The 13,569-nt window shown below is 33.8% G+C and overlaps 1 protein-coding gene across 1 annotated transcript in view; it reads right to left on the bottom strand.

Moving 5' to 3' along the window:
- The window catches only part of LOC147080037 (uncharacterized), a 41,512-nt gene extending 30,763 nt beyond the window's left edge, over nucleotides 1–10,749 (bottom strand). Inside the window, exon 1 of the mRNA XM_085946317.1 lies at nucleotides 10,633–10,749. Coding sequence (XP_085802443.1) covers nucleotides 10,633–10,749 — 117 coding nt within the window. The remainder of the gene's footprint in view (nucleotides 1–10,632) is intronic.
- Between the last annotated feature and the right edge of the window lie 2,820 nt (nucleotides 10,750–13,569).

The following is a 13,569-nucleotide window of genomic DNA, read 5'->3' as shown; positions in this document are numbered from 1 at the left end:
AATTTGTAGCTGTGACAGCATTACGGTACGCGACGTGCATCATGATATATTTGAACCCTAATTCTATTTGACCATCTGAAATAGGTAGGTATATTATAACAAAAACATCCAACACGCTCCATAATTGAGCAATTATTGTATATAATATTATAAATTATCGAGCGCTTCGGTTCGTAATTTTTTTTCCATTTCGAGCGCTAGATCCGACAATCCTAACTGAAAGTCTAGAAATCTTTCTGAAAATTTAATAATAAAATTATTGTTGCAAATATTTTGAAAAGCTTGCGACGAAAGCAACCAGCCGAGCAGGGACCTTTCGCCGGGCGACATTAGCATACAATGAAACCACAAACGTGTGGGCAGAACACAATTGATTGTCATTCCTCTTCATGCGCGCGCTCACACATCTTCTATTGATTATTTATTTATATTTATTTTATTATCCTCAACAGAGCGTCTCCTTTGGCAAATGCCCATAACAACGCATAAACCCCTGTTCACAAACCAGCACACAAGGGGCGGGGGGTTTTAGGTCCGCCCCCCCTCTATGAACGGAAAAAATACTATTTATTTAAGCGAATGGAATATTACCTCATAAATGAGGATCGTGACCCGGATGATTTGGCTATCGAAATAATTGGCATTCTAGATATTAATCATTAATATCATGTAACCATCTAGGGCAGGGATGGCAAATAGGATTTGATCGGCGTGCCAAAATAAGTCGATTTTTTTTAATTCTTGGCGCGTGCCATTCCTTTTTATGTGTTTATTTTTATTGAATATAAAAAAATGGGTATATTGGTAATAACCAATGACATTAATATGGACGAAGCATCTATAAAATAAAATGACACTCACTTTGTGTCGGGTCTGCCGGATGGCGAAATTCATATTTTAATATCGGTATCCTACGCTCAAATGAACATTCTGCTTGCAAGCGGTCTGGCGACACCGCTGGGTCTGCCCATACAAAATTTCTGACTGTCAGGTTTCGACTCCACCGTTATTATTGTGTTACAAAATGCCAATGTGCCTAGTTAAAAATTGTAAAAAAATCTACTAAACACTCCAAGAAAGATGGGATATCACTTTGCATGTATTAGTATTATTTATTATTTATAAAATGCCATTTTAAGATATTGATGAATGTTTATTCAATGCAATTGATTCGCTGAGCTCACTTGCGTCTAATCTCCGAGAAGTCGTAAGTAACCGAGAATCTGTTTCTAACGCAATGAGTCATGACACTAATACGCCATTACAATAAAGGTTATATTACTATAAATTCTCGAAGCTTGTATCGCATAATGGAAACGGATACATCAATGGTCACGTGACATCTACCTATACATCTGTGAATGACTTTCATGCACAATTTCTCGTGCTCGCCGGGTATGAAGTGAGTCGTCCATTTAATATGTCATTGGTAATAACTATGTTGTTTATTGAATACATAAAAAAATGATACACATAAAATGAAAGAAAATAAGGAAATATAAAATCATTTAATAACACACTAATTTTCGTTTGAGGTTTCATGTTATTTGCGAGACCTTTTATTTCAGGCTGATATGTCATTGATTGAAAATTAAGGCTATACTTCAGTTGAGGCATGGTCTAAAAAGATCGTTGCTAGGCGACGCGCGAATTGTGCAAATGACGCGTGCCGAACGAAATATAATTTGTCATAAAAATTCAACATGTGTCCATTTAATTTTATATTACTTATATTAATAGTATATTCATTGACATGTTTTCTTTTTCAAGTACATACGTAAAGTTTTTTAGTCATCTTTACACGATTTAAGAATATTTTCATCCGACGCCATGACAAAACAAATCGACGTGCGCACACCTCGACTATCCGTCTCCGATTGGCGACGAGTGCGAAATTTTGTCGCACTTACTGTTGAAAATTATTTGCCGTTTCACTGAAGTTCGCTGTTAATACATGCTGCCGAATCTTCTTTTTTCAACCTATTTCTAGTCTTTGAATGTAGGTACATGATTCAATATAAAATATCAATAATTAATTGTCCAGTGTTACCACAATATATATATACATCAACCAGTGGGGAAGGGTGACTTTTTGTAAGAGGTAGGCTGTGGAGATCAGAGAAAAAGAAAACACTTGTCAGGTACGGGAAATAAGAAGATAATACGATATTACTACTGATGAATAGGTAGGTACCTAATCACTGATGATAACGACACACTAATACGATGAAATTTAAAAAACTCATTGACGACATAAAATTGAGCGAATAATTAAAATTACTTACTTCTTTTTCAAAACATTTATACACGTATTTATTTTTATTTTTAAAAACAATCCATATTTCGATTTCTAAAAATATTTCGAATAGCTCTGGTCTAGTCTATTTACATGACACAAGTCATAGATATGACATAAATAGGTATTTATTAGTTATTAATAATTATTAACATTCTCATTCCTTTTCATAAAGTATTGATATACCTATAGGTACCTATGTAAAGGTACAGAGCGATTGCGATGGGTACCTATTGCACGTAATTGCTTCATTGTAAAAATACAGTCACATACATAAATAGCCTATAATTTTAGAGACATAAAAAAATGAATGCATCGTGACTCGTGAAGTGATTAAATGTTACAATAATATGACAGATAAACCATTTCGTATTGCATCAATCAAAGTATGCTTTGTATAGGTAATGTCAAATAAAATTTGGTAGAGTAGTTATATTTTTAGTCTTGACATTTTTGTTTTCGTGAGGAAATGACTTAAATTACTTTATTGTCCCAGCTTTCAGTTAAGAGCATAAGTGAAACGGCAAATAATTTTCAACAGTAGGTGGAACGAAATTTCGCAGTCGTCGCCAATCGGAGATTGACAGTCGAGGTGTGAGCGCGTCAATTTGTTTTGTGATGGCGTCGGAGGAATATATTCTTAAATCGTGTAAAGATGACTAAAAAACTGTCCGCATGTACTTGAAAAAGAAAACATGTCAATGAATATACTATTATTATTACGAATATAATAATAAACATAACATTAATGAATTTTTATGACAAATTATATTGCATTCGGGTCGCGTCATTTGCACAATCCGCGCATCGCCTAGTCACGATCTTTTTAAACCATGCCTCAGCTGAAGTATAGCCTTAAATGCCTATGGTATATGCAGCGCTCGAAATGGATCGAAACGCACCGGAGTCACAGCTCCGGTTCGTGAAATCATCGAGACAACCACTTCGTCTCGTGGACTATTAAAGTAGGCAGTCCAGTTTGGGAATTATTATAAAATCATTGGTACATTAATTTACAAGTTTTAATAAAGTTTAATAATGCGTTTTATTGTACACACACCTATATTTATATACAAAATAATAAGATCTTAGGTTATATGCGATCTTAATAAAACATAAATTCTGATTAATGATTTGCCTTCCGACATCTCCAATGTCCGTGAATATTGTATACTATAAGTAATTGAACGATCGACAATAATAAGTATATAAATATAAAGCAGGATCACATCTCGTGGGGGTAGATAGACCATGTTTTTTTTTGTTAACACCGCCCCTCCCGTAGTCATAAAAAATCGGTGTGTGTACTTATGTACGCGCGTTAGAAGTTATACTTCTTTGGCGTAACAAAACAAAATAAGCCGTTACCTGAGTCTATTAATATTACAGTGGATTAGGTTGTGAAAACGTTCGCGATTCATCTGTGTCTCAAAAAGGACATGATAATTGTAATTTAATTATTGTATTGGACAAAAACTCATCTTTGCCATACAGCGGTTATAATCGATTCGGAAGTGCCCATGATGAATTAATGAAAAATCAAATTTTAACTTTTTTTTTGAATTATTTACCAACTTTCACAAAATTAATTTATTTATTGATTTATAATTTTAGTCATAAAATAATACTTACATAAATATAGCCTCGAATCTTGATACACAATATTTACAATGAAACATAAACATACCTACACTCCAATATAAATATAATAATATAAATTATTAACAGTGTAGGATGTTAGTCTCCAGAAATTTGTTTATAAACATATATATTTATTATGACACAATATTGGTTATGTTTACAACACGTGCTGTTTACTTTTGTTGTATTGAACGACTAACTAAATGACACTATGCGCATGGGCATGTACCACTGAGACCGAAATGAATATAATTATAATAATAAATTATGTGTGGCATCGGCACGCGCAACTTCCGTCACACGCCAAAAGAAGTATAACTTCAAAAAATCAACAATAATTTGTTAGAGATAGTTTTCGAAACGGTGGGGTCCTACAATTCTTCTGTATGCGCAACGGCTAATTCGGTATTCCACGCATACGGTAATCATAAGATGCTAAATCTAGCCAGCTAATTTTTAGCCTCCCTCTTTTCCATTCAAAGTCAGTTCATCGTCGTTCGTACGGTGCATGACCTAGTCAGCGTAGTCTCCCAATATCAGTTGCGCTGGAATCTTTGTACAGACCGTAGATTTTTTTCATGAGCATGTACTTACCAACAAGTTTCCGATGCGCAGTCCTTTCTTTCTTGATATACCAACATTAGTAAGTATAACCTAGGCAAAATTATGTTGAAACGGTTGAGACAATTTATTATTATTACAAACTATGTTAGGTTACCTACTGAGATAAATTTATGAAAAATCTAATAGACATAAATATTCTACATAGTGTATTGTTTAATAGTAATATATGAAAATGGTTATTAATATTTTCTTTGTGTTGTTAATTCATGACTCACAACGTCATGTTCAAGCGTCATTTTTGATTTACGAATCTGAAAAAAGTAGTTTTCCATGCCGTTCAATGTCAATTATTATGAATAGTCATAATTTATCGCAAAAAATACACTTTGCTCACTATAATTCCATAGGATCACTTAAACAATTTAAAATTGTAATATTATACATATAAAAAATATATATATATATATGACATTGTATCATAACATGAGTCACTCATGAATAAAATTAAAAGTCTAGTGAATACTTACGTTTATTCATAAGTATCTGTATAATATATTTTTTGCATAAATTATATTATGTCATTATCAATTATACAAATTTCTTGAGCTGTTACGATATCATAGCATTTAAATTGAGTGACTTTTGGTGAGTCATAATAAGAATAGAAATAATATTCTACGTAATTTAAAACATTTACATATTCTGATCGAAAGGCATGTAGTGTAAAATGTCCAACCAATATGTTTATAACCGATAGTTAAAAAAGTATTTGTTTAAAAAGGTAAGAAAAATACATTAGAAAACAAAATCTATTCATGCCATTAAATTGTTTGGCAACTATGCAATAATCAGAGCGTTGGAGCGGAGCTCGGAGTAGGAGCACGGAACAGTGGAGCAATGGGGTTTTACCCGGAGTACTGAAAATTTATAGTGCTCCATTGCTCTGGATGTTTTTCTTATTAAGTTTTCGTCCTAAAATCTAATGAAAATAAAATATTTGACACTTTGCAACACAGGAATTATTTGAAATACTAAAAACACTGCAGAATGATAAATAACCTCACTTTTTTGACAAAAGAGGCAGATAATGAAAGACGATTTGCTACCGAAAATTTTGTTAAATATAATTAATAAAGAAAATGACAACAATTAATCAACCTCAATTCAAAACTATTTTTTTTTAATATTTTAACATTTTGTATACATATACCTAATAGCTATATACGTTTAATCTTTTTACCTGGAGCGTACCTGGGGCAAGTTTTAGGTCCCGGAGCGGAGCTGGAGCGGAGCAACTCAAAAAAGGGTCCGATCCATCCATCTGGTTTTAATTGAAGTGTTTAGTTAAATAAATACAACAAAAAAGCCGGTAAAATCCAAAATTTTGAGGTCTTAGGGGAGGTTACCTAAGGGAGTCAAATGGTTGTAACATCGATTCCTGAACGAGTTTAGTATTGATGAATTATATTTTTTCTTATATCATTATCTGCGTTGGCAGCAGTTTTGAAAATAAAAAGAAAATAGCACATTTTTTGACGGTTTATTTTTGTTTATTACTGTTATAAACAGAGCGTTGGAGCGGACCCTTCTTGAGTTGCTCCGCTCCGCTCGGTGACCTAATAATTGCTCCGGCTCGGCTCCGGGTAAAATGTGTTAATAAGTATTATATGTAAACAAATGTTCAAAAAATTAAAAAATTAGTAGTTTTACAATAATCGTCATTTTCATTGTTAATTCTATTAGTAATGAAAATAGAAGTAAATAATATTATTTTAAAGTAAACAAAATTGTCGAATTTATTGCCGGCGTTATTTATCAATCGGCAGTGTCGCCATATTTCAAATAATTCCAGTGTTGCAAAGTGTTAAAATATACTCTTTTCGAAAATTTAATAATAATGAAAACATCCGGAGCAGTCGAGCACTACAAATTTTCGGTGCTCCGGCTCCGCTCCTGCTCCGGGTAAAATCCTATTGCTCCAGTGCTCCGAGTTCCGCTCCAACGCTCTGGTTATATTTTTTTTTTATATGGTTGTTAAAATGATGATAACTTACTGTAGGTATATAAAGCCTTTTTTATTTTAACAATACTACAAGGTTTTTTCTCACTGCGTTCTGGAAAATGAATCTCAGTGTGGAGGATCTCTGTAAATCGTAGGCGGAAATCGCAGACCAATGTAAGCCAATTTTTTCTCATCCACAGTCTCTGAGCTCGATTTCTGGTAAGCTCACAATACATTTATATGGTTGTCCCAAAACCAGTGAAATACTTTCGAGTAATTTAATCATTAGCCTTAGTAACATTTTCTCTTCGTCAATTTCATACATTTAGTAGAGCCAGTTAATTTAGCCCGTTTCTTGGCTGTATTTGAAACGGGTTCATTCTAGGCCACTGCCTTTTTTGTAGATATAATACCTGCTTTATGACGTACTTTAGGCAACGCAATTTAAGTTGCCGATATTGGCATCTTATAGATATATACAGAAATTCATTAATAAATAATTTATATTATTGTAGAGAATTTAATAAATATGGTTAATTTCTCTACTATTATAATTCGATATTAGTCTCTTATTAATACGAAGAAGACTTGATGCATGTTGTCACGATTTGCGTTTTATTTATTAGTGTAATGTAATGTATGATTTAATAAATGACTTGTAAATCACATTCGTTCAATCGGTTGTGACTGTATCGAAACTATACTATCATCAGTTGGAGTCTCGGTAACCACGCATTACGTTGAAATGAAGTCAGCGATGATCTATTCAATTTGACCACTCTGTAATTTAACCCTCTTGCTGACTATTTAAGAAATGTCTGGATGTTTGTATTCACTATAAAAATGAATACCAACGTTTCCAACCAACCGTTACCAACGTACCATTTTTCCCGTATGGGAGAAGCAGGTAGGAGTAGAGACGAGTTATTTTTTCCCCTAACATTTCTTTTAGCTGACATCTTGTGAGGTCTGAGAGGCCGACCTCGGTTTCCTGACTTATATTTCTACGGTTGGGTGTTGTGAGTACATTAATGCCCTTTCCCATATGTAATCTAGCTAAGCTATTGAGCTGTTGAATTTACATTTACCTTCGCTTTTCAAACAAGTTTTTCGATGGAAAACAGTTAAGAAAAACCCTCTTCGGAATTATGGGTCGTCCTTTCTATTTATACAAATGAAATCAATGCATTAGAAGAGTCATTGTCGCAATTAAACAAATCATAATATACATTGTTGATCTAGGTTATGCTTGAGGAAATGCTGATCATCGCTTCCGCCACTCTGATTTGTTTTAACAATAAAACATAAATATCGAAGTGTGTCACCCTTGTAATGCTGAGTAGTATGATTTGTACAATGTTATGAACGTCTCAAATTTGTAATTTATAAAGTTCACTATATCAAATATTATTTTGAATCTAATTTGAATTTTGAATGACCAACAATACAAAAAATACATATACATACAATTTTCTGGATCGACATGTAAGGGGTAAACCAGTGGGTACTTAATGCTATCATTATATAAGAACTTATGCCTTAGGGCACCTATACTCTCTACTCTACTCTTATGTATTGAATCATTCCGAGGATAATTTTAATGAATATTAGCACACTTTAAAAGAGAAAAAAATGTAATAAATTTCCGATTTAAACGCATTCCACTAACATGAAAAATGTAATAAATTTGAATACCGGCTGCCATTTTTCTTTGCTACAACCCGAAGACTATGATTAGATGTAAATATTAGTAGCGAAGAGTGCGTGTTGGGCGGAGGAACGCGATTATAACACACGAAACCACCTGGGACCTATGACGCTATAGGCGGATGCTTAAGACGCGCGGCCATCGTGGGAGAATTTTTAGGTTGTTTTAAATAAATATCATTTTTATAATATAATAATATGTTCATACAAATATTGGTTACGATTACAGAATCACCAATTTCAAAGTATTTATAGATTTCGTTAGTGTCTTACACTGTAATATCTTTACATATGGGTGGAATGAAAAAACAATTCGCGCTATTTGTAGGAATTAGTTTGTAGACATTTACAAGTAGGTATATATAAGAAAACTAGTACCATGCCGGTGGCATGGTACAATTATTGCATTTTCAATCAATCCGTGATTCGGTCTTGGTTTTATTGAAGAACTCAATACAATTTTGGTGGGTTATAAGAAAAAAAATTAAAACCTCAATAAAAAAAAAATTACCACTCATATCGCCTGGCAACATCGACATTATATATCTTTGTGACCCCTAGAACCTATTCCAATTGTCAGAATGCGTTCCGCATATTATGTGTACGAAAAGTCTATGGGAGGCTGGACTAACAGTGCAAAAACGAGGTTGTTGAAAATTTTTGTTTATGTATATAATTTATTATATAGGTATAGATTTCAATATTGCGAAAAAGAAAGTGTACCTACGTTGAGCGATGCTTTATGTTATTTTGTGCCGGTTTGGAAAAGTATAATTACGATTAGCATACTATTATGTACTACATGTAGATAGGTAAATTTATATTCTTTTTTTGAGGCTCTAGGATGTGTAGTAGGTATCACTACTATTATATAATTTACAATATGATTAATGTGATGACATGCTTGAAGACAAAATTGCATTGCATTCTAAAAAATTAATAAACCGATTTTTTTTACTGCAAATTCTTGATCGATTGCTGTTGTAGAATAATTATAGACGAAAACAATGAGTCATATAGGAAGGAAAATTGATAGATTTTTACTTTAACCCGAGAGGTAAACTGGGTTAATCGAAAATATAATTTTATTAAGTCGAATCAAAAAACCAAATTATTGTATTTAAAAGCCAAGCGATTTACACTTTAATGAGTTGATGTGATGATTGTTATGTCGACGTAAGTAAACCGGAACAAGATTATTGTATTAATAATAATATTGAGGTTGTGGAGTTAGATTATTTAGAATGTAATTAATCTTCAGTGTTTCAAAAGCGTGTCAGCATTATTCCGTGATGTAGTTACAACAATTTTTTTCGGCAGGGTAGTTAGTGAAAAATATAATTATGTCAAAAGCAATAAAATTATGTTTTCAAATGTTTAATTGCCAACGACATCCATTTGGCTTAGTTAACCGATGTACTTTGGCTAAAAAAAAGGACGTTATCAGAAAATATCTGGAAAAATAAAATATGTTCATGTTCAAGTCTACAGAAAAATCATGTATACCCCATGTTTACAGAAATTCATATTAGTTACGGTTATAGGTTCAATAATTTGTCAATATAAACGTGTAGCGCTGGTGTCTCACGTTGTTTTTTTTTTACCATGCCCGATCATAAGAAGATCATAATATAGGCCTATATAGAGTGGAGGTTTGTATTAACAGATTTTACGAGAAATTGATGTTGGCCACTTGCTCAACCTATTAGGTCCATATTTTTGACCCAAACACACATCGAAAAAACAATATCTGTATTTAACAGACCCAGAATTAGATCCTGGGACCCACGACATTATAAGCCGACACTTAAGCTGCTTGACTCAAGAAATATATATCCAATAGAAACATCTGTTTGAAAAAATAATATGACACTAAGCGGGATTCGCACCCGTGTGCCCTGACCAATAAGCTATGTGTGTCCTATATAATTATAACGAAATTATCTAGCGGTTCTTACAATTGATTGAAGCGTGGAGCGGAGGTTTGTATTAACAGATTTTTGTTTTTACGAGAAATGGATGTTGGCCACTTACTCAACCTATTAGGTCCATACTCTTGATTCAAACACACATTGTAAAACAATATGAAGACTATAATTAATGAGAAGCACTGGCGTGTCTATTGTATTTAAAATAATGGAACACGCTGATGCTCGCGCATTTATGAACAAATCATAAATGAAATCGCTTTACCAATGGTAGTTGGATATGAATCTGGCACGCAGGCCGCGGAAGACTATTCCACTAAAAAATCCAAGCATTACTTGAAATACCAACCAAAAATAAATATATTTATAGTATGTATTGTCACATAATAATAAACATTGTAAATGATTCATGAAAGACTTTGAAATGATACAATTATTAAATAAATTTTATTGTGAATAAACTGGTTACTAATTTCAGTAAATAAAATAGTGACCGGAGTCTTTGGTTGAAACTGTTTTTTGTGAAGAAGAATGCCGTTGGATGATAGGCGGAATGGCGTCGGGGCACGCGTCGGGGCGGCGCAGCGTCCGTCTGCGTCGAATGACGCCATTTTGAATACACAAATGTCCGCGGCAAAGCGATGTCGATAACTTCTATGAAACGAGTTAATCAGTGGCGCACTCAGGATTTAATATTGGGGGGAGCCCAAGGAGAAGAATGTAAATTAGTCCCATAGGCTCTTTTTCTTATTCACAGCCTAATTTCTCGTTTATCGGTCTTTTGTCTATTGCACTCGGTGTACCTACACCATGGTCCCCACATCCTGAAACGGGCCCTCAGGCTAGGATAGTTGGCGGGCCCCCTACCTACCGCTAAGATTAAAGGCAGTGTGAAACACCACATTAACGTTTTTCAAATTATGTTTTAGTTCAAATTAAGGGTACTTATACAGTGAATTATTGGCCATTTTTAATACATCTACTTTAATAATGGAGCTGTCGAGTATCGACACATAATAACCAAAAAATATATTGCACAATTATATAATTGAAAATGTTCATGCCCATTAAGTATTATAGCGCCTATGACTTTTTTTACTATTAAAGCTAATTTATGATGTGTGTTTATCTCACTTTCTGATCAACCCGACACGCCAGTCCCCCCACAGCCCGGGTCCACAGGCTAAAGCCCTGTCAGCTCTCCCCAGCCATGACCTACACCACTCCGGAATTCGGGTGGACACCGAGAATTTTTTGACAGTTCCATTAGGGATTGGATTTCTAAAAAAACCCGACATTAGTGTTTCGAAATTAAAATCTAAGAAATTTTTCTAAAAAGGGTGCTGGAAAATTACAAATCATTTTTCGCCGTATTTTTATTTGTCTAAGCTCAAAGGTATAGTTTATTGGCTTTCAATTTCAATGTTTAAAATCATTCTGATAATTTTCATGTTTGGGGGGTGCCAGGGCCCCTTACCCCCCCATGGGTGCGCCACTGGAGTTCATTATTATCAATCAGATGTTCATGTATTTGAATGTTTTAATTAATAATCATTGGCAGTCTATTGCATTACGAGGCATTGGGAAAACTGAAGGGACGAGATATGGCTTCACGGTGAAAATGTGTAATACCCTTTCATCCTTTGGTTGCAACATTACGACGGCTAGAGAGCTATCAAGGCCGACCAAGCGAGGATTTTAACTTGAGGATTCAGTACATACTATTAATAAACGATCACAGAATTATCGGCATATCCGGGCTATTATATATAGGTATTAAAAAGCACGTCATAATCGAGTCACCATGTTGATTATAACTTACCATTTCCTTGTTGATACGATATACTTACTACTTAGACTAGAGGTTGTGATTTCTCGACTTTTTTCATTCTTCGAGATTCGAGAATTTTTGAAATCAAGAATTTTTGTTATTTCAAGAATTCAAGATTTTTTGTGTTTGAATTCTCGAGATATCGACATTAATATGAAATTACACATTCTTGCCGATTATTTTAGGGTCAAATTTTTTTTCCATTCCTACAATTCGAACTTTTTTAAGCTTTTCCGGTAGAAAAAATAACCGATAAATTTCAGAATCAAAATAGACATTTTTTATTTTGTTTTTTATGAGGGATTTTTTTTAAATTCATTTTTAATCTCATTGATTTTTCTAGAAATAAGAATTCTTAAAATTTCGGAATTATTTTTTTCGAGGTTGGCATTTTCTGGTTATTTCTCGAGAATTTTCGAGACGAGATTTGGCGATCGAAAGGACGACACCATTTTTGGATATATTCCGTTGTCTATGATTAATTAAAAATCAAAGAAAATGTTATGACTATAAAAAGGTAAAATTCTCACTTTTAAAACTATGTTCCCATTAGTCAATAAGTCATATTTAATAGTAGGTATATAATCACAGTTCACATTTTACAAATATAATCGCTAAATTAACTAGAAGCATTGTCATTGGCCCTTAGAATAAGCAAGTCACAGAACTTTGACCGTTTATTAGGGTTGCCATCTACTATGTAATTAATATTCTAACATAAAACCTATAACTATAAACCCCGTTCTCCAGTGATGGGTTTAGGGACGTGGATGCCCGATGTATTGACTGATTTTGACGTTAAAAAATAAAATAAAAGTATTAAAAGTAGTAAAGTATTATTAGTGGTTTAATTTGTGTACAAGCACGTAGATAAGTAAATCTTTAAGCCTCCTTGAACATTAAATTTTATAAGTACGTATCAACTTAATTTGATAATGTTATGAAGTTTGAACTGTTTCGAAGCCCCCTTTCAAATTACGTGACGAAATCAATCGCGATCAGACGGTATTATAAGTTTTTTTTCGACCTTATCCGATTCTAATAAGATCATATATGGGCCTCCACAGAGTGGAGGTTTGTATTAACAGATTTTGTTTTTACGAGAAATGGATGCCAGCCACTTGCTCAACCTATTAGGTTTTTTTTTCTTTTTCTAGATGCCTTTATTCCTCGCATTTACTATTGAGGTTTCTTTAAGAACTTTGGCACGCAAACTACTCTACTTGATGCTAGTCAAATGAAAATTGTGCTGGCTGACAGAATACGCCTTATTGAAAACTATTCTTCTACCCGCATCGGGTATTGCTAATTTGAATTCGGCCAGGGCCTATGAAACCGCCTTGCAACAACCCTGAAAAATTCTTTGTAGCGCAAGGCGGTGGTGATTCTGATGAATATTTTCTCGTATTCATTGGGAACTGAGAACTGCGATTTGTAGCCAAGTTTTTCCCGTGTCAACCTATTAGATTAGGTCCATACTCGAACTCATACACGAATTGAAAAACAATATGTTTACCCAGGATTCGCACCTGGGACCCACGACACAATAGGCCGACATTTAAGCCGCGCGGCCATCGCGACTGATTATACCCGTATATGG

The sequence above is a fragment of the Rhyacophila brunnea genome, unplaced genomic scaffold (assembly GCF_057557595.1).
Source record: "Rhyacophila brunnea isolate RB1 unplaced genomic scaffold, BYU_Rbru_1.0 scaffold_1, whole genome shotgun sequence".
Taxonomy (NCBI): domain Eukaryota; kingdom Metazoa; phylum Arthropoda; class Insecta; order Trichoptera; family Rhyacophilidae; genus Rhyacophila; species Rhyacophila brunnea.
This window is presented reverse-complemented; position numbering and strand designations above follow the sequence as displayed.